General features: G+C 39.0%; 1 protein-coding gene across 1 annotated transcript; it reads right to left on the reverse strand.

Moving 5' to 3' along the window:
• Positions 1–170: 170 nt before the first annotated feature.
• LOC101673378 (guanylate-binding protein 4) lies at positions 171–27,009 on the reverse strand. The gene is made up of 13 exons (XM_045063436.1): positions 26,860–27,009; positions 21,097–21,292; positions 17,473–17,600; positions 15,401–15,510; positions 14,991–15,187; positions 10,965–11,210; positions 9,607–9,887; positions 8,249–8,461; positions 7,058–7,160; positions 6,537–6,730; positions 5,588–5,678; positions 4,986–5,179; positions 171–236 (listed from the first exon to the last, which is right to left on the reverse strand). The coding sequence occupies exons 2-13, from the start codon at positions 21,284–21,286 to the stop codon at positions 171–173; spliced, it is 2,013 nt and encodes a 670-aa protein (XP_044919371.1). The 5' UTR covers positions 21,287–21,292; positions 26,860–27,009.
• Between the last annotated feature and the right edge of the window lie 950 nt (positions 27,010–27,959).

Here is a 27,959-nt window from a genome sequence, read left to right on the forward strand (position 1 = left end):
TAGGAGAGAATATCCAATGGGAGAGAGACAGTCTCTTCAATAAATGGTGTTGGGAAAATTGGAGAGTCATATGCAGAAGAATGAAACTGAACCATTCTCTTACATCACACACAAAGATAAACTCAAAATGGATGAAACACCTAAATGTGAGACAGGAATCCATCAAAATCCTAGAGGAGAACACAGGTAGCCATCTCTTTGATCTCGGGCACAGCAACTTCTTGCAAGACATGGCTCTAAAAGCAAGGGAAACAAAAGCAAAAATGAACTACTGGGACTGCATCAAGCTAAAAAGCTTTTTTACAGCAAAGGAAACAGTCAACAAAACTAAAAGCCAACCTAAAGAATGGGAGAAGATATTTGCAAATGACATAATAGATAAATGGCTGGTATCCAAGCTCTATAAAGAACTTACCAAACTCAACACCCAAAAAACAAACAACCCAGTCAAGAAATGGGCAGAAGACATGAACAGACACTTCTCCAAAGAAGACATACAAATGGCTCTCAGTATTGTAATACACATTTCAAAGTTACCAAGAAAGTAATCTTAAGTTTTCATCACAAGGAAAAGAATTATAAATTTGCATGGGGATGCATGGTAACTAGACTTGTGTTGATCATTTCCCAGTATATACAAAAGTTGAATCATTATATTGTAAACCCCAAACTAATATAATGTCATATGTCAACTATATGTCTGTTTAAAAAAAAAAAAGGAAAGAAATTAGAAACTAGAATACTGAAAGGTCATAATTAAAACAAGATTAGGGGGTGCCTGGGTGGCTCGGTGGGTTGAGCCACTGCCTTCGGCTCAGGTCATGATCTCAGGGTCCTGGGATTGAGTCCCACATCGGGCTCTCTGCTCAGCAGGGGGCCTGCTTCCCTTCCTCTCTCTCTGCCTGCCTCTCTGCCTACTTGTGATCTCTCTCTCTGTCAAATAAATAAATGAAATCTTTAAAAAAAATAAATAAAAATAAAACAAGATTAGGATGCATATCTTATGGTTTCCAGTTCCCTGCTGTAATCAGCACTTCTATTGCACTGAGTATGTTATTTAAAGGAGCATAAATGCTCCCATCCTGTCACTAATTGTTCCCTTTCTATGTATTATTATTTTAGTTTAAATCTTAGTAATTTCATCTTCATTTCTAAATATGTAAAAATATATACTCTATAAAATGGAAGAGGCATGGAAGAGGATATATGATGTAAAGTTGGCCATCTCTCAAGCCTCATGTCAGCTACCCAGGTCCATCCTCAGTTGTGACCATAGTTACTAGTTCATTCTGTATTCTTTGTGAGACAGATAAAATAGATGTATCTATTCATTATATTTAAATTTGCTTATAGCAACTATGTATACTGTCTGCATCTTTGTTTTTTCACTTTATGCTAAATCTGGAGATTTTCTCATATTAGTACAAATAGAGTTTTCCCTTCCATTGAAGTGACTCTAGAATAATCTTTTGTACAAATGTCCCATGATTTCTATTACCAGTACCAAACAGAGAAGTATTTTTTTTCTGATTTTTTTGCCATACGCAAGTGCTACAACATATACCTTAGTATGTATGACATTTGGCACATGGACAATTATATCTATAAGTTAAATTCCTAAATTTGAACTTGCTGGATCAAAGGTATGTGCACTTAATACCTTGATATAGAATTGTTTCAATTTCCACCTACTAGAAAATATGGGAGATTTTCTATTTCTCCAAATCCTTGGCAACCTAGGACCAAAGGTGTTTTCTTTGCTAATCCTGAAGATGAAACAGGAGCCTCATAACTTTATTTTGCACATCTCTTATTATTAGCAAAGTTGAATATGTTTCATTTCTTCTAACATATTTGTCCATTTTGGGGACATGGCTGTTTTTTTCTTCACTACTTTAAAGAAGCTGTGAGGAAAAGAAAATGGCTTAAAGAAATTATATCATTTTTTCTGATATTAAAATGTATTGCTCATTTTACCATTTGTATTTTTACTTTGCTTATGTTTTTCTTTTTTATTTGTTTTATTTAAATCCAATTAGCCAATATATATGCTTATGGTTTTCTATGAAGAACATTTTTTTTTTTCTTAGATAGCTAATAGTCAAATTTATCAGTATTTTCTTTTATCTCAGTCTGACTTATTTCACTTAGCATAATACTCTCTAGGTCCATCCAGGTTGTCTCAAATGGCGCTATTTCATCCTTTTTAATGGCTGTGTAATATGCCATTGCATATGTATACTACAACTTCCTTACCATTCATCTATCAATGTACGCTTAGATTGCTTCCATATCTTTACTATTGTAAATAACGCTGCAAGAAACATAGTGGGGCATATATCTTTTTGAATTAGTGTTTTTGTTTTCTTTGGGTAAATACTCTGAAGTGGAATTATTGGATTATATGGTGTTTCTATTCTTAATTTTTTAAGGAACCTCCATATTGTTTCCATAATGGTTGTAGCAATTTACATTCCCACCAACAGTGTATGAGAGTTCTTTTTTCTCTACATCCTTGCCAACACTTGTTATTTCTTGTCTTTTTGATTCTAGTCATTCTGACAGGTGTGAGGTAATATCTCAATGAGGTTTTGATTTTATTTCACTCCTAAGTAAAATCTAAAAAAAACAGATGAATAAACAAACAAAAAGTAGAACCAGCTCTATAAAATACAGAAAACAAACTGACAGTTATCAGAGAGAAGGGGGTGGGGATTGGACAAAATGGGTGAAGAGTGGGAGATACAAGCTTCCAGTTATGGAATGAATAAGTCAAGGGAATTAAAGGCATAGCATAGGGAATATAGTCCATGATATTTTAATAGCAATGTATGGTGACACATGCTTGCTAGTCTTGTGGTGAGTATAGCACAAGGTATAGACTTGAGAAATCATGGATGCCTGGGTGGCTCAGTTGATTAAGCAACTGACTTCAGATCAGGTCATGATCCTGGAGTCCTGGGATTGAGCCCTGCATCGGACTCTGCTCAGCAGGGAGTCTGCTTCTTCCTCTGATCCTCCCCTTCTTGTGCTCTCTCTCAATCTCATATAAATAAATAAAATCTTCAAAAAAAAAAAACCTTGAGAAATCATATTATATAACTGAAACTAATGTAACATTGTATGTCAACTACACTCAAAGAGAAAAAGCAAAATATATTTTATTTATTTCCATTATGTCATACTTAGAAAAGTTCTACCTACTTCAATATTATTTTTTTAACTGCCCCCTATTATTTAATTTTACGGTATAGTTTTTCATGTTTATATCTTTGAACCATCAGAAAATTACCTATAAGTGAGACCTCAACTTTTCTTTTTCAGTTGGCTACCTATAGTTCAAACACCATTTGCTGAATATTCCATGTTCCTTCACAAAAGAATACACCTAAATTATCAACTGTTCAATTTTCTCATGACTTTGCACTGATTTTTCAAGTCTGTTTTGTGGTTGTTACAATATTCAGATGTTAGTACCACACTGCTAATTGTTGGGGCGTTTTGACATGTGGCTAAAGCTAGTTCCCTTTCATTTGTCTCTTTTTCAGGACTGCACTGGATATTTTTGTTTGTGGCTTTCCATAAAAACTTTAGAATTAATTTTTCTACTTTCTGAAAAATTATGTTTGATGTGTGTTTTGGATCAAATTAAATGCACATATTAAGTTAAATAACACTGACATTTTAATTTCTGTCAATGTTTGTATCTTATATAGCACTTAAAATTTTTCTTCATATAAACTTTACATACTTCATGATAATTTTATTCTGCAGTATCATATCATTTTGATGTTACTGCAAATTTGGTCTTTTTTTCCACTGCATCTTTTAACCTGCTTCTCACTTGTTCGAATTAATTTAATCAATAGTAAGTTTGTCTTGTCTGTGTAAGGCCTTCCTATATTTAGGTAATTACTTTTTAAACTTTTGTTAATTGAAACTAACATGACACATATATCTCAAAAATGAGTCACAGCATAACATGAGTTATGTCATAAATGAGTAGCCTCATTTTATACTTTCCTATCAGGAATTCTAAGTCTATTTTGTTTGTAATCTCAGAATTTTAAATCCTTTAATAAGCATTTTATTTTAGACTTATAAAAGGGAGAGTTCACTTTTGAAAATTCCTAGTTATCAAGATGGGTTTTGTATTTAACACTGGTAGCTAAGCTAAGCATATCCATCCACTTCTTTATTGCTGTAGTGCTCTTTTATGGAATTTTTCAGTATTTCCATGTTCTGACCCTTATGGTAAGACTATCTGTGGCTTATAACTTCCTATGATTTGCTCAGGATCATCTTGCTGAGGGTGGGGAGATGTTGGGGCTAAGTCAAGACAGTCGAGAACTATCACAGACATGTGTTCTAGTTCTAACGATGCCTTTTGGGAGAGAATGTAGGTTTGAGTCTAACTAATTTTCAGTTCTACTTCAGGCAGCATGGCTGCCATCTATAAAAATGGGAATTGCTAACAATGTGTAGAAAACAGGCTATCAGGTTGCATGTTGAAATAAGGAATACCGTTTCCTTATAGTTTACAGAGTAATTCACACAGATCTGGAAACAAATGCATCAAGTTATAGGGCTTTCTGGATTTTGTATTTCCCATCAAGCATAATCTGATACACAAAACCCAGAGGATCGATTTTAGATATATCTGATGGTTGTACTAGTAACCTAAGTATGATAGGACTAACATGCTACTCACTCCAGGCATTATGAAAGCACACTATAGTCACTACAAACAGCAGTCTAGCAATCTGTGGGTGCCATTTGTTCACCTCAAAGACTAACACTATAGAAAGGGTTAGAGTCTTGTGGACTTAAGGACCTCAGCAGGATCCACATGGATCTGAGGCATTAAGTGAATCATAGGTCTTTATGATTCCCCATGGGGTCATCGTTTTTATTAGTTTTGGTCCTTCTCCTGAGGAACCACAGCATTGTCCCTTGGGCACTGCCCAGGCTCTGTGCAGATTTACCGTTAGCTTGTGCTTCAACGTTTTTTCCTGTTCCCTCTGAAAGTTTTCACTTTCTCTTTCCAACTTCTCTCTCAGTTGGGCTAAGTTTTCCTTAAAGCTTCTCTCCTGAATCTCCAGTTTTTGTTGCTCCTTGTATTTCCATCTTAGCAGCTCCAGTTTCTTCCCAGCTGCCTCCTCCTTAGCCTGCTTAGCACCTTAGAGAGAAGAAAGCAACAATCAGGTCTGATGATTTTATTTTGCAGTATTTTGTTTAGCTGCAACTGCAAATCTGGCCTTTTCTTACACTTCTCTTTTACAATCTTGTTTACTATTTCCTTAATTTGATCAAAATTAAGTCTGACTTTTGTATGTCACACCTTAGTAATCATTGATAATCACAGTTTATCTTTAAACTTATGTTAAAAAAACTAAAATGACACATGCTTCCAAAGTAAGTCAGAGCATCATAGAAACCCCTCAAGGAATTCTGGGCCTATGTCATTTTGAGCCCACAATCTTCATCCCCACACCAGGTAACTCACTAGGACCTGGCATTTCTTCACCTAATACTTTACCAGTCAAATAAAAGACCCATAGATCCAATGAGTATTTATTTTCATTACCCGCTGCAATCTCTTTTTTTAGTAGCTCTATCTCTGTATCCAAGTCCTCAGATTTCTGTAGGAATCCTTCATTAAGAAGTTCTTCTTGGATCTATAAAAGAGAAGGAGTCCACTTTTGAAAGTCCTCTATTACCAAAAGTAAGGGTTTTGAGTTCAACAGTTTCAGCTCTGAAGCACTGTGTCTACTGTTCTATCACCTGAGAGTGCTTTTCGATGGGTCTGTCCTGGAGACTGGGAGTATCCATGGTTTACACCTTCCCAGGAGTCCCTCAACTAAGAGGGGAGTGGGGTCAGGCTGGGTCAGACCAGAGAACTATCCTCTTAAGAGGAGTTCCAGCACTGAGGATGCCCTTCAGAGTGATGTAGGATTAATTCTAATTATTTTTCAGTCCCACTGAGGCAGCATGAACATACACGTCTAACAGATAATGGAAACTGCTGACCCCCTCTAGATTGCTGCTTATCAAGTGCCAGGTTGAGCTGAAGAATTAACTTTGCTCTGTGCTTTGTAGGATAACTCACACATATCTGGAAACAAATGTAATACATTTTAGAGATTTTGGAATCCTGTATTTCAAGTCTAATCTGATACTTTTAAGACAAGATGGAGTTCTTACAGGTCTGTTTGATGGTTCAATCAAGAATCCTAAGGACTAGTGGACTGAGGCCCTATTTAACTCGGGCCCAATGAGATCACCCTAACAATCACTATAAAGAGCAGCCCAGCAGCCTCAGGGATGCTAATTGCACACGACAAATTCTCACGCTACATAAGGCACTGGAGTTTGTGGGTTTAAGGGCCTCAGCAGGGTCCAGACGGATCTGAGGTTTCAATGAATCATGTCTTTATGGTTCTCCTTGGGATCATAATTTTTATTAGTTTTGGCCCTTCTCCTGAGGAACCATAGCATTGTCCATTGGGCACTGCCCAGGCTCTGTGCAGACATACCTTCAGCTTGTGATTCAACATTTTTTCCTGCTCCATCTGAAGGCTTTCTCTTTCTCTCTCCAACTTATCTCTCAGTTGCTCTATATTTTCCTTGAAGCTTCTCTCTTGAGCCTCCAGTTTTTGCTGTTGCTCCTTGTATTTCTGACTTAGAAGCTCTACTTCCTTCTCAGCTGCCTCCTTCAAAGCTAATTCAGCTGTTCCACAAATGTTTTAGAGAGAGAAAAAAACAAAAGTCAGACCTGATTCTCACCTCCTCAGTAGAGATACCAAACTGACTCTGAAAAGGTAGCTGACAAACCTCAGAACTATGTGGGTTACCAAGAGCACATTTCAGAATGTGATCAAGATGACCCTCCTTGGCTGCCAGATTTAAAAAGCCAGCTCTGATTGTTATACTTAGCAGTGCTATTTCACAGAAAGAGAGGAAGCTCTTTGTTTCAGGAAGGTTTTGCTCTCATCTATGTCTGAAGTTAGTGCAGAAACCTACCCACTCTGCTATGAGCTCAACCCTGCACCTGTACCTGCTAGGGCCTTCTCCTGATAGGTGAGAACAACATCTCCCTGCAGGATGGAGTTCTCTACTGCCACCTGGTTCTGTAAGAAGTGCTGGAGAACTTCATTTGCCTGAAGAAACAAGGAGAGACATGTCATGTAACAAAGATCTTGTCTTTTTAGGGAAATTATCATTCTATGAAGTCATAAATCTGGCCTTGTAAGTTTTGTATTTGCTTAGATATCCCTTACTAACTTTCCTTCCATCGGTCCAATATAAATTCTGAGATACCTGAAACCTTCTATTGTGGGATACCTGAAACCTTCTATTGTGGCCTCCTTCCTAGCACTCCATCTTTCTCTCCAGGGAGGCCTTCCACTATCTACCCCAGGTACAGCCAACCAGATTTCTATGCATGTATAAACAGGCACCCCTGTTTTCTCAAACATTTGCTCAATCTCTTTTCTGACAGAAAGGATGCTTATTTACCCTTTCTTAACTAGGATAACATTTATAGATACTTGCATCTTATATCTCTTACTCCTCTTACAGGGTGCTTTGCCAAGCTACATTTCCAGTTTTGAAGATAGTCAATTACTCTGAGCTGCCCTACCAGTTCTCCCACTTGCTGGTAGTACGACTTTGGGCAACTTGTTTACTTCTTTGTACAACACATTTCTTGACTGCATAACTATAGTATCTAAATTATAATAATATTCTGAGCATTAAATTGACAGTCCAATGAAAGTACCTATCTATGGGTTACTTACTATATGTATGGTATATGTTAGCCTTATTAAAATCATTGTTATTGTCATCATAATCATTACCATTATTTTCACTATCTGTTCATGAATGTATGATAATCATACAATTACCCAATTATTTGTCTTCAAATAAAGAAGACATCTTGGAACAAAGATTGTTATCTTTACTCTTTGTATACTCTATACTCAGCAAAGAAATTATCACATTGTTTGATAAAGCAAAATTGTTCTCTTTAATCCAGAATTCCCAATTCTACACCATTGTTTTGGAAGAAATATTTCTAATCTCTTCAACAATATATAACTAATTGTGGATAAAAACTAAAAGGGTGGTGATATGGCCATGCTCTGCTTTCTCCCTTAAAATGGTGCTGTGATCTTACATTTTCAGAAAAAGCAACACCCTTTGACTCTAGGATTTTGACAACCATCCCTCTCTCTTTATTCCTCACCTTAACCCCTTTCCTGTGCACTTGGTTATAGTCCCATTCAACCTTTTCCTTTTCTTCTAAGTAAAGATGATATCCTCCAGGAACACAGAAAGTTCCTCTTGAAATGCTTTCCATCAAGGACTCTGAAAGTTGCTTAAGCTGTGCCTGGCAAAATTTGACAGATGCATCTTCATTCTGCAGCAAGAAATCTTCCTTAATTTCCTCTATGGTCTCCTGCCAGGGAAATTATGAAGAAGTCAATTAGAAAGAAGCTGTTAGGAGGGAAAGTCCAATGTCATCCTCTTAGGAAAAGCATCATGATCACCTATGAGTAGACTGGAATATGGAATGGACCAGGAGTCAAGAGACTTTTAGTCCTAGTTTGTTCTTTCTCTCTCTCTCTTTCTTTTAAAAATTTATTTATTTGAGAGATAGAGAGAGAAAGAACACACGTGCAAGTTGGAGAAGGGGCAGAGGGAGGAGAGAGAAAGAATCTCCAGCAGGCTCCCTGCTGAAAACAGAGCCCTGTGGGGAGCTCAGTTCCTCAAACCTGAAATCACTACCTAAGCCAAAACCAAGAGTCAGACACTCAACCAACTGAGCCAACCCAGCATCCCCAGAGACTTTCAGTCCTAGTTCTGATTGATTCTGTTACTTGTCAAAAGCCCATTAAACTCTCTTGGATTCAGGCTTATCATCTATAAAATGATGGGGTTGTAAGATATAAACTCCAATTTTACTTCTGCTGTAGAATGATTAACAGTGACCCAACCATCAACAATGAAAAAGAGAAAGTTGAATTGTGCCTGGAAGTAGTTTCCTCAGAGGAGATTGAGAAAGCACAAGCAGGGGGAGTGGCAGAGGGAGAAGCAAGCTCCCTGCTCAGCAGGGAGCCTGATGTGGGGCTTGATCCCAGGACCCTGGGATTATGACCTGAGCTGAAGGCAGATGATTAACCAACTAAGCCACCCAGCCACCCCTCATGGCAATTTTTAATGCAGCAGAAAATTAATAAAATGTCTATGTTATAGTAAAAGAGTAATCTATAGCCTGTATAGCTCTGTCTCACAACAATCCAGGCTCCTTTATTTATTTTTTTTTTAAGATTTTATTAATTTATTTGACAGAAATCACAAGTAGGAAGAGAGGCAGGCAGAGTGAGGGGGGAAGCTGAGTAGAGATGTGGGTCTCCATCTCTGGACCCTGAGATCATGACCTGAGCTGAAGGTAGAGGCTTAACCTACTGAGCCACCCAGGTGCCCCAATCCAGGCTCCTTTAACCAGAATAAAGAGATGAACTATTTGATAAAAAATATATAGGCTCTAAGCATGATTTCCGAAGGAGAGAAATCAGGAGTGCTAAATGCTAATACAATTACCATGAGTTTTTTCTGGAACTCCCGCTTGTCGTCTTTGAAGGAGTACTCCATGAACACTGCAATGGCTTCCCTCTCACAGTGTGCATGTACATCCAACAGCTCCTGAAGTGTGTCTGTGGGCAGCCTCACTCGCTGGGCCATCTGCTCTCTGTAGTGGTCAGCTGCCTTCTGCAAAGCCACTGGATTCTCAATCTGAGCCAGAGTTGTCACCACGTTCTCCAAGCAAGGAACTGCTTCATGATGGATGGCATCCATATAGGTTATCAACAGAGTCCCCAGCCCTATATAAGCCAGGGAATTTAAGCATAAATACCAAGGTCTCAATCAGTAGCTTATAGTTTTTATGAAGCATCATTCTAAGATTCTAAGATCTAAAAGCCCCACCTTATTTACAAGGAAATTTTATTTTCTCCTTTTGGGAATCTACTCCTTTCTAACAGGATTATTGTTTTCCTGTTTTTTCTTTTCTTTTCTTTTCTTTTTTAAAGATTTTATTTATTTATTTGGGAGAGAGATAGTGAGAGAGAACATGAGTGAGGAGAAGGTCAGAGAGAGAAGCAGACTCCCCGCGGAGTCGGCTCCGGGATCATGACCCGAGCCGAAGGCAGTCGTCCAACCAACTGAGCCACCCAGGCGTCCCTCCTGTTTTTTCTTTTATTCTCCATTTTGTCACAGCACAATTTAAATTACCAACTATACAATATGCACCTATGTTACTGGAAAAATGGTTTCCCATTCATGAGAATGTAAAGGAATAGATTACATAGGTGAAGTAATAGACACAAACAAGACTAGCAGCATAATGTGTGTGCCCTGATACAAAACAAAAATGTGAACTCCTAGTTGAACATGATTGAGAATTCAAAACAGGGATAGAGGATCTTAAAGCAAGTATGGGTCCATCTCCACACAGAATACTATAGGACTGCGTAAGTTACATGCCCACGAAGCCTGCCCTACACATAAGATGATACATAATTCTGTTTCTCAGTGATCTTGCAGGAACTCATAGCTTGCTCTTTATGACCTGACTCATGTAAATTTACAAAATAACCTGCTATCTCCTTCAAGACAAGAAGTTATCCCATAGGATTTCTCAATATACAGATGTCCTCTCTTTAACACCATCTTGTCTTCTTAGGATTAGTGGCTTAAGTTCCTGAGGTATATCAGGTCTCAGCAGACCCTCACACAGGGAGACTTTAATGAGTAAACACACATCGATTTCTTTTCAGGCCATGAAATCTGCTTCTCCATAGTTACACACAGATGTAAACAAAATTACTGACAAATCCAGGCTCTCATCAAAGCACCACCACACTGACACAGAGACATGCTTTGGGACAAAGGTGACTTACGGCTCCCAGTGACAGTGATTCCCTCTCTTAGGGTCTTGGTCTTTGTGTGATTGAAAATATAGGTACAGAATTTCTTTGATTGCTCCTGAAAAGTACTGTCTAGCTTGTCTTCTGGCACCTTCTCAAGATGGAGTAAGAGATTTCTATCACTTGTAGGCCGGTCAAAGACGAAGCATTTCCGTTTTGGAAAGAACTGCCTGATACACTCTCTGGGCATGTTGGAATTCTGGATTTTGGGATTTGTGCCTGCAAAAATGGAAAAAAACTGATCATTGAAAAGTGGTCTTTAGGTAAGGGAGTCAGAACTTTCATTTCCAGGCATCTTTGCATTATGGCATTTCCTGTGCCTATAAATCTCCTTTAACCCAATCATTTCAAATCAATCTGGACCATCACCACAGGCAAGGAAATTCCATTTCTACATGGAGCAGAGCCAGGGAAATAGGGGAGTAGGAGGGGCATCAGTCCCAACTGAAGCAAGTTATGGTTGGTTTCCTTAGTACTGTTATGGAGTTTAGTGGTTGATATATTCATTAAATGTTTATCAAGTGAGTGAGGAACCAAAAAAAAAATGGTAAGAATTCCTTTTGTGATTTGACTGTCCCCATATTAGATATGAAATATGGACCCTAAAATAAAATAATACCAAAAGAAGAGTAAGATATTGCTTGTTAAAATATCAGGTGGAGGATGAATAATATCAAGGTAAGAAAAAAATGTCTAAAATTCAGAGTAAAAAAAAAATCACTGAATCTCGTTTATTCTAATCATGAGCTTTGTAAATTGAAATTGTGCTAATATACCAAAGTCAAGGAAAATTCCTTTCTGAACAGAGCTAAGAGTCGGGGAAGTACTTTAGGAGAGGAATGGGAGGCATTCAGCACAAGTGAATAAACTTATGCTAGTTTCCCTGGCATTTTTATGGGGTCCCATGGATTAAGAATCTAATGTTTATTGAATGACTAAGAAAAAAAGTCAGAGGGCCATAAATACAGAGAACTGGTGGTTGCAGAAAGGATGGTGGTGGGGGATGAGTAAAATGGGTGAAGGGGAGTGGGAGGTACAGCCTTCCAGTTAAGGAATGAAGTCAGAGGAAGAAAGGTATAGAATGGAATATAGTCAATGATATTGTTACATTGTTGTTTGGTGACAGATGGTAGCTACACTTGTGGTAAGCACAGCATAATGTACAGAGTTGTCAAATCACTATTTTTCTACACCTGTAACTAATGCAACACTATGTGTCAAATATAATTTAAAAAGAGGTCAGAAGTACTTCTCCATGTCAAAAATGAAATATGGGCCTTAACGTGATCCCAGAGCAAAAGGGTAACACTTTGCTGGGGAAAATGTCAGGAAGAAAATAGATGATATCCAGATCAATAAAGAAAAATTTTTATAAGCATAAGCCAAAAACATGTCACACCACAAATATGTTTAGATTTCCTTTAATTGAAATCTCTAAAGTATACTTTAATCTAAATGTAATTTGAGACCTCATCATTTCCCTATATCAGATCGATTCAGACTTCATAGGATCTTACAGAGCAATTCTGTAGCACATATCAGCTGTTCAATGAATAAATAAAAATGAATGTTCCCTATCCCTATAGATGTCTTCTATTATCCACTTTGCTAAATACATGTAACAAATTTATAATATAAAAATAGAATATTGTGTAAGGCTACAAAGTGAAAAGGATGATGTTATAAGGAAGGTAACATGAAGGTCTGACAGCTTTACAGGAAAGATATGTCAACATTTTTTCTGGACCTTTTAGTTTGCAAATATCCTTTCTGTGGAGAATATAACTCTATAGGTACTAGTAATATATAATTATTAAATATTATAACTTTATTTATTACTTTAAAATCTCTAGCAATTGGAGCTTAAGCTCACTAAAGAAATTCAGGCCCAAATATTAGATCAGATAATCTATTAATCAGATAAATTAGATCAGATAATCTATTAATAAGCCAACACTATTAAAATATACTATTCTACCATTTTGATTACTATATTATTATTACTATTGAAATACATTTTAAAAATAAGTAATTGACCAGCGAAGCCACACCGGCGTGAAACCTTACGAGTGTGGCGAGTGTGGGAAAGCCTTCAGTTTGAAGTCGCCATTCGTCGTACACCAGAGGATGCACACGGGGGTGAAGCCCCATAAACGCAGCGAGTGTGGGAAAGCCTTCAGGAGTAAGTCCTACCTCCTGGTTCACATCCGAATGCACACAGGGGAGAAACCCTATCAGTGCAGCGACTGTGGGAAAGCCTTCAATATGAAGACGCAGCTCGTCGTCCACCTGGGAATCCACACGGGAAACAATCCTTACCAGTGCGGCGAATGCGGGAAGGCCTTCGGCCGGAAGGAGCAGCTCACCGCACATCTGAGAGCGCACGCGGGCGAGAAGCCGTTCGGGTGCGGCGAGTGTGGGAAGGCTTTCAGCAGCAAGTCATACCTCGTCATACACAGGAGGACGCACACGGGAGAGAGGCCGTACGAGTGTAGCTTCTGTGAGAGAGCCTTTTGTGGGAAATCCCAGCTCATCATACACCAGAGGACTCACTCGACGGAGAAACCCTACGAGTGCAGCGAATGTGAGAAAGCCTATCCCAGGAAGGCGTCGCTTCAGATCCACCAGAAAACTCACTCAGGAGAAAAACCTTTCAAGTGTGGTGAATGTGGGAAGGCCTTCACTCAGAAGTCGTCCCTCAGTGAGCATCAGAGAGTTCACACAGGAGAGAAGCCTTGGAAATGCTCTGAATGTGGGAAATCCTTCTGTTGGAACTCAGGGCTTCGTATACATCGAAAAACTCACAAGTGAGAGATTAGAATGAAGGAGATGTTAGCAACTTGATGTTGACCCTCAGGGGACTTCCGGTGATAATGGAGATGGGATGCAGCAGCAGGAAGTCCTAGACATACACTCCTGTCAGCCAAGTCAGAGAGAGACCATCGTGTTTGGAGTGTGGGGGCAGAAGCTTTTCGAAATAAGTCCTAGGAGACTCTGCAGATGAGAACGAAGGAATGAGGAGTAACTATGAAGGCCAGCGCCATCATGGTAGAGATGAAATCCGGAGAATTCGTATTTAAAACTTCCCAAATTTAATAAACCAGGAAAGCATTTTCCCATAGGAAATGTGTTATGTGTGGGGAGTTACATTCCAGATTTGAAGCTACTTGAAAAACCATTCCAGGTTTTTTCAGGATGGAGTATAAAGTTGTTTTTTATTTTAATATGTAAATAAAGCAGTGGTCAGGAAAACATCAAGGAACATATTCTGAAGGTTAAAGGACATTTACTGTGACTTTCCTAAGTCACACTGAATAGCATTTTTAAAAATTTTGGTATTTTATTTTTTAATGTAACTTGTCATACATATATTTGGTAGCTTATGGAATAACATCCCCTAATATTCTCCATATTAAATGCTAAATATAAAAAAAAATAAGTAATTGATTTCAATGTGAACACTTAACAAGCCACAAAAGTATTTGGGCCTCAAGAAGTTATAGCAATGGGGCACCTTGGTGGCTCAATGGGTTAAGCTGCTGCCTTCAGCTCAGGTCATGATCTCAGGGTCCTGGGATCGAGTTCCGCAGCAGGGACTCAGCAGGGAGCCTTCTTCCCTCTCTCTCTCTTCCCTCTCTCTCTCTTGTTTTCCTCTCTGCTTACTTGTGATCTCTGTCAAATAAATAAAATCTTTTAAAAAAATGACACTTATAACCATGTAAAAAAAAAAAAAGTTATAGCACTGATTGAAATCTGGAAATATTTTTTCATGGTATCAATTACCATTAAATTATCTGATCTAATATTGGGTCCTGAATTTTGTTAATGAGCTTAAGCTCCAATTGCTAAAGACTTTAAAGTAATAATAACCCACAAAGCCCAATCACCATTAGCACTGGCTTCAAATTCAAATAAACATTTATGTCATATGCTGAATGACAGGGCTCAGTTAATCCCATCATTAAAAAATCTGCCACCATTTAAGCCATACTCTGAGACCTGGAAGCAGCTTCAAGGCATCCTCCAGGTACTCATCTTCAGTTATGAAGAGTCCATTTATCTTCATTTCCAGTGTGAAATCTCGTAGAGCCCAAATAAAATCTGGAAAGAAACTCACAAAGTTGGCAGAGTCGTCTACCCCACTGAACTTTGAGGATGACTTCGCCCTGATTAGCTGTGATAGTTCAGTCACATAGCTAGGAACTTAGCTAAGGAACAAGTACTTTACATCACAATTTCCAGATCTCAGATAGAAATAAATGTTATAAGCACTAATTTTTATTCTGGGTCCCTCTCACTCCTTTCTGCAACCATGACAATTAAGTCACAGAAAAGATGACAGTCTCAGTTGAGAATGGCAATTCCTGTAAACTCAATGAAATTTGGTGTTTTGGTCCCTGAAAGGATACTGCAGCTGCTCCAGGGCCTGGTGGTTGATGGTGCCCATGCTGTTGTAGATCAAGGTGCTGCTCAGAAGCACAGTCAGGGCAAAGATCCAGGAGTCATTCTTGGGGTCGACCTAGAAAGCACATTAGACAAGGGACTTAGAAGGCTGCTATTTATGCACCCATTGATTTATTCATTCATTCAGTTTTTCATTTATTATTTTGTTACTATATATTACTGAAATCTTAAGACAAAGAACACAAGTTTTGAAGACAATGATAAATTCAACCTCATTATTAGTGTTAACATAGTACCCTCTCAGGGCCCCAGTACCTTAGCTATTAAAAGAAGTAAATGACATTGTCAATATGGGTAAAATGTCTAATGCAGTTCCTAGAATACAGCAGACATACAATAATGTGAGCAATTATTCCTCTATCAAATTTTTCTTCATATTATCTATATTTGCAACACAAATGTTATTCAAAAAAATTCTACAACTACTCTTTAGGCACCTAAATGCACCTACTGCATTTGGCTGTATGGATGCAAAAGTTATTGTTCTTAAGATGACTTAAGAAGGGGCAGATAAAGGCAACCAAGCTTATAATCTCTCACATGGAAAAAAGAATCGTGCAACTTCAGAGCAAGAAGTGACTATAGGGTCACTATGGGGTCTTGGTTATGGAGGGCAAAACTGGAACCAACATTCAGGGGAAGACCTGAAATTCTTTGAAGACCAGGAAAATAGAGTCAGATATCTCAAAGCATTCCACAATTTTAGTGTTAGCCACTGGTTCTGCTGCCATCAGCAGTTTACAACACAGTATATCCTGTTGCCTTGTACAAGTGCAGTATCTAGATTCTATGCTTATCAGATTTGAACTGGAAGACTAGAAAACTTTTTCATATTTTTGGGAAAAAAACTATTTCCTCAAGTCCTTATTGTCCCTGAAAGTATCCAACGTAGATTGCTTTTTTTTTTTTTAAAGCAGGATTTGGGCCAAATAACAATCGTTTTCAACATCAAGAGAATCATTTTGCTTTTATATTGAATTTACTGTTAAGAGCTTTAAAGCTGAGCACAGAATCTCTGAATACTTTCTCCCCACATTTATGGAAGCCAGATATTTACCAATGCTACTTTGAATATAGGCTCAGAGTAATGTAAAATAAGGAGAAATAATTTGTTTCACTTAATAGTATAAAGAGAAAATATGTAAGATTATATAAGGTAAGATAATTTCAGTGGGTCAAGGTCATTTTCTTATATAAGTCAGAGAAGAAGTAATCTCTAAAATCAGAGACTTGAACTAAAACCCTTCATGAATGCTCCTGGCATAGCTAAACTTCGTCTGAAGAGGATTTAAATAAATTACTTTACTGAAACCCTATTTCATATCTCCTACTTCTTTTACTTCTTTTTTTTTTTATTTTAAAAATTTTATTTATTTGACGGAGATCATAACTTGGCAGAGAGGCAGGCGGGGGGGTGGGGTGGGGGAGGGAAGCAGATTTCCTGCTGAGCAGAGAGCCAGATGCGGGGCTTGATCCCAAGACCCTAGGATCATGACCTGAGCCAAAGGCAGAGGCTTACCCACTGAGCCACCCAGGCGCCCACATCCCCTACTTCTAAATCACATCCATATACTTGAACTGCTAGGTCCCACTGACTTCATGGGTTACAGTTTACATATTATTTCTTCCAGGAAGCTTTTTCGAAGCCATGTGATTGGATTAGTTGCCTACATCTACGCATGGTTCCCCGTACTGATCACACTGTGTACATGTTGTCTCCTGCAGTTAAGCTCTAGGCATTTGCCCTATTTGCTGCGGTATCTGTAGTATTTAGCACAGAACACGGGAATTCAGCTGTTTGGTTAAGTATTTACTAAACTGTATGTTTATCCAACTGTTAAAAGTAAGAAGATGTTATTATTATATACCCCAATACTTGAGGTGACCAGAAAAGTAAGTTCAGGGAGAAATATATTCTCGTTTTCATACTTGGGTTTAGAGTTTTTAAGACTAGGTAATAGAACTTGAATTGAGGTAGCAAATGAAAAGTAGAGTCAAGATTCCCCCTTTGCCTTACCTTTTCTATATTCCCTAGACCTTCAGTGTCCAGAAGGACCAGGGTGTGGTTCAGCTTGGAGGGGTGGGGTACACACCACATCCAAATACCTTTGGTTTTAGACTTCACTGTGGAACCCAGGAGGAAGCCTGCAAGAGAAGAGAAGAAAGCAACATGGATGTATGGGGATGCTTAGAGTTTAGTGGACTGAAGTTCAGCACCTACTGCTGCTGAGCCAGAGAGGAGGTAAGATATTTGAAAAACCAGGGCTGCATGGTCTACATAGAAATAAATGACTAATGACTAATGGGGCCAGAGGCAGGTTCTCCTAAAAATCAGTAAGAACTAAACAAGACAATCCAATTACAATTTTTAAAAAAGACTTCAACAGGCATTTAACAAAATAGGAATTACAAAGGGCAAATAATATGTGAAAGTGTACTTAACCTTATTTATAGTGAGGCACATGACATAGAACCAAGTAGTCATCATAACAATAAGAGTCAAAAATTTTTCTTTGGATGTGAGAATTCTTAATTGCTGCTAATAAACATGTAACTTGAACAGAGAGTTGAAAAAGACATTGATATTATCTAGAAGTCCTAAAGAAACAAATACTCTGTAACGTAGAAATTCCACTTCAGGATATATTATATGAGAAGTTTGTGTACCTATACATCAGGATAAAATTGCAAGAATATCTAAGACAATTTTGTTCATAAAAGATAAAACTTACGGGGCACCTGGGTGGCTCAGTGGGTTAAAGCCTCTGCCTTCAGCTCAGGTTATGATCCCAGGGTCCTGGGATCGAGCCCTGCATCGGGCTCTCTGCTTAGCAGAGAACCTGCTTCCTCCCCCCTCTCTCTCTGTCTGCCTCTATGCCTAATTGTGATCTCTGTCTGTCAAATAAATAAAATCTTTTTAAAAAAAGATAAAAGTTACTACAGTGCCTTGAAATAAATTATAGGTACATACAAAAAATGGATGAATCTTAAAAACTTCTTGTTGAGCAAAAGAATACATCAAAAAATACATAAAATTTAATTCCATTTAAGAAAACTTCCAAACTCATTCTACCAGGTAATCAGCATTACCTTGATTCCAAAACCAGACAAAGACCCCACTAAAATGGAAAATTACAGGCCAATATCCCAATATTCACCATGATGAACATGGATGTAAAAATTTTCAACATGACACTAGCAAACTGAATTCAAGAGTACATTAAAAGAATTATTCACCATGACCAAATGGGATTTATTCCTGGGCTTCAGGGCTGGTTCAGTATTCACAAATTAGTTGATGTGATATTAATAAAAGAAAGGATTAATAAAAGATTAATTAATTAAAGAATTATTATTGATTCACATTAATCATTAATTATTATTATATTATTAATTATAATATTTATTATTATTAATTAATTATTACTAATTCACATTAATAAAAGAAAGGATAAGAACCATATGATCTTGATAGATGCAAAAAAAAAAGCATTCGACAAAATACAGTGTCCTTTCTTGATAAAAACCCTCAGTAAAGTATATAAAGATGAGACATACTTCAACATCATAAAGGCCATATATGAAAGACCCACAGCTAATATCCCTTGATAGGGAAAAACTGAGAGCCTTTCACCTATAGTCACGAATAAGACAAGGATGTCCCCCCTTCCATTATTATTTAACATAGTATTGGAAGTCTTAGCCACTCAGCAACTAAACAACACAAAGAAATAAAAGGCAACTGAATGGGCTAGGAAGAAGTCAAACTTTCATTCCTTGCCATTTTCAAGGACATGGACAAAGCTAAGAATGTATTATGCTAAGTAAAATAAGTCAAAGAAAGGCAAATGCCATATAATTTCACTCATATGTGTAATTTAAAGAAACAAAACAGATGAATATATGGGAGGGAGAAAAAAAAAGAGAGAGGAAAACAAACCATAAGAGACTCTTAAAGAAACCATAAGAGACTCTTAAAGATGGGCTAGATAGGTGATGGGTATTGAAATGGATATTAAAGAAGGCACTTCTTGTGATGAGTAGTGGATGTTGTATATAAGTGATGAATCACTGACTTCTACTCCAGAAACCAATATTGCACTGTGTGTTAACTAGAATTTAAATAAAAAATTGAAAAGAGAAAAAAATTTTTTTTAAATGGGACCTTGTTTTATTTCTAGGAAAGCCACAATACAGGTTTGAGGCTATGCAGCCGGTAGCAGAATCAACACTGGACTTTAATGGAGGCGCACACAAAGCCAGTGTCTGGCTACTGTCCACAGCACTGACACTGGACACTGAGGCTAGGATTGCTATCTCTGCAGCCCCTGATGGCTGCATGACACTACTGTGATACTGCTCAGACCACCTGTGCCCAATGCACGGACACTGTCCCAGTGTGTCTATCACATGTTTTGAGTCAGAGTTGCAGGTGGTCATATGACTGTTGAAGCTTCCTGTCATGTCCAACTGCAAGACTGGTAAAGTAGGTTCTCCCCTCTATGGATGGAGGTAGTCTCTGTCCCCATCAAGATTCTTTAAGTGTGGAATTGTTTTATGTGGGAAGAGAGGTACAAGTTCTAGGAGTAAATGCTGGGGACCAGGAATGGAAAAGAATGACAAATTTTCACATTTGGAGCTGTGATCTGAGACTAGAACTTGATTAAATTCCATTTATATCAATTTTAAAAGCAGTCCAAAATAAAGTATGCTTTAGAAATACAAACATAGACTATAAAACCATTTTTAAAAAGCAAAGGAATAAGTATCATGAAAATCAAAACATCGGTGAGCACTAGTGAGAGTGTGAGAGTGTATGGTTTGGGCCTTTGGGTGTTGACAGTGATTTTTTTCTTTTTCTTTTTCTTTTTCTTTTTTTTAATTTTTATTGTAAGTAGGGCTTAAAATAAAAGCTTACTCAGGCCCAGAGGGCTTGAACTCATTATCCTGAGCTGAAGACCTGAATGGAGATCAAGAGTTGGATGTTTAACCAACTGAGCCAGCCAGATGCCCCACCAATGATTTATTTCTTGACTCAAGCCATGGTTACACAGGTGTTCACTTTATTCATTTTATTGTACACTGTGTTTTAGGTACTCTTCTGTATGTGTTAAAGTTTACATATTTGAAAAGGCTAAAAAAAGAGAGAGAAGGGGTTATAATTTATGAAAATTTTGCCTTGACATGGAGCAGAAAAATAAAATGGCAGCTCTAATGACATATAGGATAAAAAAGATTTTCCCCTTTTTCTCTTCCTTTCCTCTTCTAACAAAAGTGGTAAATATTAAAGTAATTTGAAGTTTCTTGAAATGACATTACAGGTTTGGCAGGAGTGATACAGGAAAAAGAAAGGAAGTAGTAGTAGAAGCTGAGTTTCTGAGAAGAGTGGATGGGATCCAGAGGAACTAGTTGGAAAAGGGGGGTTGGATCTCTAATAGGGTGTGGAAAATGGCATTCATTATTGGAGAAAAGAGGTTTTATGAACAAATGGGGTTGAGGTTGTTCATTAGATGGTCAATATTACAAGTTTGCTTTATTGGGTAGAGTCAGCCTCTTCCTTTAGATGACATCAGAGGAGCATCACCAATCTGCAGTATCGCTGGTTCCAAGCAAATGACTCCAGTCCCAGGACAACACTCACCATGGTTTTGTCCTAATAGGCGGTTCAACAGGTAGGATTTTCCTGTCCGGTATTGCCCTACAATGCCTACCACCATCACAGGCTGAGAAATCTTGTCAAGAATCTGTAACGCTTTTCGATTCACATTCAACTGCTCTCCGTGGTTTTCCACTAGACAAATGGGTTCTGTCATGGTGGGTCCAGATGCCATGGTGACCTGAAATGCAGAAGAGCCTCACAGTAGAATGTAAGATCCCAAAGTCATCTTTAATGGTTATCCAAGGAACGTGCATATCTACTTCCTATGTTTTGTATGTTTTTAAGGGAGAAGTATACAGCCTGCCACCAGTAGATCACAGATTTCTTCTAACATGCCCATAATCCCTAGCGTTATCTATGATGGCACATATGTATCATTTGTCTCCAGTGATTCTGTTCTCTAAAAATAATGTTCTTGCTCAGGAATCCCTCTGCATAAAAAGCCTTGGTAAAAAAATTTTTAAGGTGGGGTACCTGGGTGACTCAGTCAGTTAAAGCAGCGGTCTTTGGCTCAGGCCATGATCTCAGTGTTCTGAGATCAAGCCCCGCATCAGCAGAGAGGCTGCTTCACCTTTTCTCTCTGCCTGCTGCTCTGCCTACTTGTGCTATCTCTCTGTCAAATAAACAGATAAAATCTTTTAAAAGATTTTTTAAGGAAAAAAGACATATATGTATATATCTTTTTTTCCTTAAAAGAATCCCTGGAAGTTAAATAATTTTATCTTTTCTTACTGGATAAAGTAATGATAGTACAGATATTTAAGTTAAAGGATTGGTAGAGGCTTTATGGTCAGTTAGTGGCAAAAGCAAGAGTTGAATAGCAATCTCACTGCACTAACTACTCCAAAATCTAACCTATCAGAATTAATTTCCTCAAATACACATTTAGCAAATAGGTAAGTTTCTTGATGGGGAAACTGCAGGGTTCTCTATTGACTCATTAGGTATGAAGTCATTATAATACATAGTGTGATCTAAACAGATCCTGTTATTCCTGCACAGTCATCAAGCCACCAATCTATTTCCAGACCAACCCCTCTATTTACAAGGTGTATGTCTCACTAGAGACTTCAGTTCATCTTACAGTTTGTAAAATGTATAACTTTTTTAAAAAAAAGATTTTATTTATTTATTTGGCAGTGAGATAGAGATTACAAGTAGGCAGAGAGGCAGGCAGAGGGAGAAGGGGAAGCAGGCTCCCTGCTGAGCGGAGAGTCCAATGTGGGGCTGGATCCCAGGACTTTGAGATCATGACCTGAGCCAACGCAGAGGCTTAACCCACTGAGCCACCCAGGTGCCCCACAAAAGGCATAAATTTGATATCCAGTCTAACTTATTACCTAATTCATTACCTAATCACTATCTAAAAATGAGTAAGATAGAGTTTCAACCTTCAAAGTGCTTTAGAATCTATCTTAGCTAGGCTTTGGTTCCTCTACGAATAACAGAAAAGCCTAGAAAGCCGCTGCTTAAAAAGCTGAAAGTGTACTACCCTTTGTCACAAGTCAACAAAGATAAAGATTATAATTCACAAAGTCATCAGGGGCAAAGTTTCCTTTTATTTCTCGCTTAGCCATCTTTTAACAATGCCATTTCATGGTACAAGTTGACTTATCATCACATGTCCCTTCTAACCAGCAGAAGAAGAAAGGAGGAAGGAGGCTAGGTCACCTTCCTTTAAGGATATCTCGTGGATAACTGATCATGATGATCACACATCCCTTCAGCTCAGAGTTCAGTTACTACAATTATACCTTAAGAGCTTAGGGTATACTGGAGAAGACAGGCAATAGTCAGGCAGCATAAGTAGAGAAATGCCATGATAGACATATGCATGGCATAGTGTCCAGTAAAAGAAAGGTGCTCTAATATAGCTTGAAAGAAGAAATCAAAAGATTTCTTTTGAGGGAGAGGGTTAAACATGAGAAGAGACAGCATGTGTGATGACTTGGAAGATTAAAATGAGAGAGAGGCATCTAAAGTGACTCCTTGGTTTTTACCTTGGACACCTGGGTAAATGTCAAAAAGAAAAATGCAAGTCTGTTTTTCGTGGGTGTTGTAATTTTTAGAAATATTTAGTTCTGATATACTCATAGACTCATAGACATTAAATAGAATTGTGGAGACCTGAATGAAAGCATTACAGGCTGGTAAGCATTCAACCCATACTTTGTCATGTTCACTTGAATCTTTTAACACTAAGTTCAGTGAAGGTAAGGCCTCCACAATTCTCAGCACCTACTGGGCACTACATGAGCATTTGCTCATTTGAATTGATTTGCAACTAGGAGAAAGATCTATGGGTAAAGTAAGATATGAGCGGTTGTAGTATATGCATCAAAACAGCAAGGATGTTTTTTTTTATCTCCCACACGATGAATACATAAAATGAGTTCCAAAAGCCTATGTGTCTCAGAAGGGTAGGTGGTGTGGGTATCAAGAAGGAGGAAGTGACCAGAAAGACTAAATATGTGGAGTTTATATAAGAGAAGGACTAAAGATATTCTTAGGTTGTGAATAATCATTAATTTAACTTATATATGTGTTGTATACCTGCCATGTGCTGGGCATTATTCTAGGTGCTCTGTATTCAGCAATGAACAAAATAGATATAAATTCCTTCCTCATGGAGTTCTATTCTGTTAGGAGAAGACCTCTAATAAGCAAAATATATTACATATATAAATTATATATATAAACATATACATACATATTATATGATACATGTAATATATGAAATGTTAGATGATGATGAGTATTCTAGAGAAAAATTATCAGGGTGTGAAATAAGCAGGCAATAGGGATATGAGGTGTTAGGGCTGAATTCATACATAGGGTAGTCAGTGATGGTCTCCCTGAGAAAGAGACATAATGGAAGTCATCAGTGAGCTTGATGAAAACAGGGAACTGCTGGGGAAAAGAGCCTGGGTGGATACCTGAGTAACATGAGAGGAGAGTGGCAAAGAATGGAGCTCTCTCTTAAAAGAGAATTTATTAAACTGGAAGAAAAGGACATTTGTATGCTTTATAATGTTTTATTTTTGTTTATAGGCTTACAGAGAAGTGAGTCAGTTGTGTGGATGTTTAAGATTCTGCCCATATCTGACAGAGTCCCATATCTGGGGAAGTTTGAATAATTTCCTCTCAGTGAGTAGAGCATTTCATGAGACATAGAGAGAGAGATCAGTCATGCAGCTTTGACTCTCCCTTTATTTTTTCTACGACAGTGTTGAGCAGTGGTGTTCCCACTGTTTCCAGCTTTCCATCCAAGGAGGTGTTTCTTCGACAGTGACTGAGGCAGTCCTGGAGCCCAAGTGGAAGACACTGTCAGGCTCAAAGGTGCCCCAAAGTTTAGCCCATAAGTCAAAGCTGAGCTCCCTCCACACGACTGAGCATCTGCTTCCTGTGCCATTGTTGTAAGTTTGTACAATACTTAAGTTCAATCTTGTATCATACAGGACAAACTACTGTCAACATGTAACAACAACTCTCTTACCTCATTTGAGATACTAAATGAAATACTAAAGAGCAGCCAAGCATAACTTCAGGATAAAGAAAGCTTTTGCATACACTTCTCAACATTCTGTTTTGTCTCTACATTTTGTGAAATTAGACATTGTCCATTTATTTCCTGTGAGAAACAAAAAATTATTAACTGCATGGCAAATACCCAGGCCTTTCAGCTTATAATACAAAGCTGTCTGAAGGCACTGGTAATAGAGGGGGTGAGCTCCAGTAGAAATAAAACTAGAGCAGGAACAAGAGTGACAACTGAAGAAAGGCACCATAATATGCTGTGTTTAGAGCCTGTCCGCCTGGGTTCCTATACTGGATCCATTCTTTACTAGCTGTTTGACCACAAAAAGAATACATAATCTCTTTGTGCCTCTGTGAGTAATCTCATAAGGTGGTAATACTAATAGTAACTACATTATAGGTCACTGGGAGTATTAAATAATTCATGACAGTTATGACAACTTAAAACCATGGCTGGTGCATTGTACCTATCTGAGGAGACAGAAAAGATAGAATTCCAAATGTACGTGAAGGACCATTTTGGACAGAAATAGTGACACTTCTCTCATCCAGGAGTCAATGTGAGTGCGAAGGAAACACGGACGGATGCAAACAAGGAAAGGGTACATCTCAGGAGAAGGAAGAACAGGCAAGAGAGGCACAGCACAAAGGGCTGACATGGAGGTCACTGATGCAGGGGGAGCCAGCAGGAGGAGCACAGAGCCATCTTTGGGTGTCCCAGCGGCTCTGGAGTCAGGCTATCAGGTTCAACTTAGAAGGTTCAAAACCTACTGTCTGTGAAACCTTGAAAAAGGGACTGGGTAAGCCTGGATTGATTTTGTTTCTTTCTAAGATTTATGAGCTGGAGGGGGTGGGAGAGCAGAATGGGGTGGGAGGGGCAGAGCAGAGGGAGAGGGAGACGGAAACTCCCCACTCAGCAGGGAGTCTGATGCAGGACTCACCCAGGATCCCAGGATCATTACCTGAGCTTAAGGCAGATGTCCAATCAACTGAGCCACCCAGGTGCCCCAAGCCTTGATTTTCTTATCAATATTAAGGGTAAAATAATAATTCCTTCTTCATCCATAACTGTATAGACTAACAATGAATAGGCTGTCAATGAATTACTTCTAATTTTCAACAGCTAATATACTCTTTCTGTAATTAGCAACTGAGGCAATGAGTTACTGTGTCAGTACATTTTATCAGGGGTACATTACCAAAAATCTAGGCTAAATAAAAATCCTTTTCTTAAAAAAAAATCAGTTCATTAGGTGCTAGAGAGTTAAAAAATATGGAGTAAAGCAAGAGTTTTGCTGGTGTTACTATAGGACAAATTGCAGATTTCTTTTCTTGGACTTAATATTTTTAAAACTTTTGGGGAGGAATATATGGATTACAAAGCTTATTATTATTATTATTATTATTATTATTATTAGCTGCAAAGCAGGACTGAGGTATCCAAGCTAAGATGATTCTAAATCCAAATGAAATAGAATGAGATGGTTCTACTAGACGGAGTTAGTCAATGGTTTACAAAAGTTATGGTCTATAAGAATCATCTCGCATGATGGTTAAAAATGCCCCAAATCCATATTTTCAACAAATACTACAAGATACTCTGATGTAGTTTGTGTATGGAACACACATTTATAAACAGTGCAGGATAAACACGCTTAAACCTTAGGATTATTTTTAACAATCGATTCGCGTGAGATTGAATAACTCCATACACCACTGCTGTCTCTACGGAATATTACGTGTTACTAGTACACACACACACAAGAAGTCGTCTTCCGGGATGTTAGTGGTCAGTGACACAAGGGCCATCCAGGCTGTTTTCCCGGTGCCCGGCAGGGGGCAGGCAGGACACGTCTCAGGAGGGAGGACACCACCCAGCGCCCCTAGGGGACGGACGGCGGGAGTGGAAGGTGCCTCCATCCTGCCCGAGGAAGACTTCAGTCCCCTTCCGCAGCGCAGGCGGCAGGCACTGGTGCGTCTCCCGTGCCCGGCTGCCCGTGGCGCCTGAGGGGTGCGGCGCCTACCGGGACGCGGCGCGACCGGGGTCGCCCCGCGGGCGCCCCGGTCTTCGGGAGAAACTGAGTGGCGGGAGCTAAGCTCCCCGCGCCGGCCTCCCGCCGCCTTCCCGCTGCCCTGCGCTTGGGCCTGTGATGCTCTTGTTTGTTAGCCGAAACGGCCGCGCAAAACCAAGTTTAGGAGCGAACTTACGTGGCGCGGGCGCTGCAGTCAGGGCACAAGTTCTCGGGCGCTCTCCCTCTCCCCTCAGGCGCTCCGCCTGCGTCTGGCTTCTCAGGAAACTGCCTGTTCCCTTTGGAAGCGGGAGAGCTGCCGGATATTACAGCCATGCCGCCGTGGGTGGGGGACGCGGAGCACCGTAATCGAAAGTACACGCACAGTTTTTGCGGCGCTGAGGGGGGATTTCGCCTGTTCACTGAGGCGGGACAGCGGGGCGTGTGGGACGAGACGCGCGGCAGGTGCGTGCGGTTCCTGCGCCTCTGCTGTCCGGAGCCCAAGGCGGGCGGGCGCCGCATGCGCAGTCGGCTCCGTGGCCTTGGTCAGGGAAACTGAGGCCGCGGCGGGAGTGCGGCGGCGGCGGGGCCTGAGGCTGCCTGTCTCCCGGGGCGTCTTCCCGTCAGGGCACAGCTTTGTTCTGTTTTGTTCTTTAACTTCTTCTTGCTCTTTCCTCATTTCTTTTTTCTTTTTCCCCCATTTACAGAACTACTCTCGCTACTAATGTAAGTATTCTTTCATAACGATAAAAATACGTATATCATCCCCAAATAATCACTAGTACTTTATTCAGTTTTTTTTTTTTTAAAGATTTTATTTATTTGACAGAGAGAGAGTAGGCAGAGAGGCAGTCAGAGAGAGAGGAGGAAGCAGGCTCCCTGCTGAGCAGAAAGCCCGATGCGGGACTCCATCCCAGGACCCTGAGATCATGACCTGAGCCTAAGGCAGAGGCTTTAACCCACTGAGCCACCCAGGCGCCCCACTTTATTCCAGTTCTTGCAGTTATTTTTTTCTCCGTTTATTCTACGATGGAGGCAGTTGGGGGGGGGCATATTGCTTATATAATCTGGGGTTTGCTCTGAATAATAGAAAAATACGAAGTCAACAGTGAATTTTTATTAGAAATAAGCAAAGAAATCATAACCAACATCACATTTTAAAAAGCTGGCAAATGCTACATTTTCAGAAACTTCTGAGTGGATTAAGTAGACATTAAGTGTCAGTTCCATCTTCATCATTGTATTTGTGTGAAATAGGCTCTTTGGCAATAATAGTGTAAAAACTAAGTACCTGCCGAT

This window comes from Mustela putorius, unplaced genomic scaffold (genome assembly GCF_011764305.1).
Source record: "Mustela putorius furo isolate JIRA1106 unplaced genomic scaffold, ASM1176430v1.1 tig00003853_pilon_pilon_pilon, whole genome shotgun sequence".
In the NCBI taxonomy this organism is placed as follows: domain Eukaryota; kingdom Metazoa; phylum Chordata; class Mammalia; order Carnivora; family Mustelidae; genus Mustela; species Mustela putorius.

Excerpts from the sequence above, each read along its gene's own strand:
- LOC101673378 (XM_045063436.1), bottom strand. The coding sequence starts at position 21,286 with ATGGCATCTGGACCCACCATGACAGAACCCATTTGTCTAGTGGAAAAC. Across the intron at positions 15,511-17,472 it reads GTCTAGGGAATATAGAAAAG|GTCGACCCCAAGAATGACTC; the intron begins GTAAGGCAAAGG and ends TGTGCTTTCTAG. Across the intron at positions 5,679-6,536 it reads TGTTGAATCACAAGCTGAAG|ATCCAAGAAGAACTTCTTAA; the intron begins GTATGTCTGCAC and ends TCTCTTTTATAG.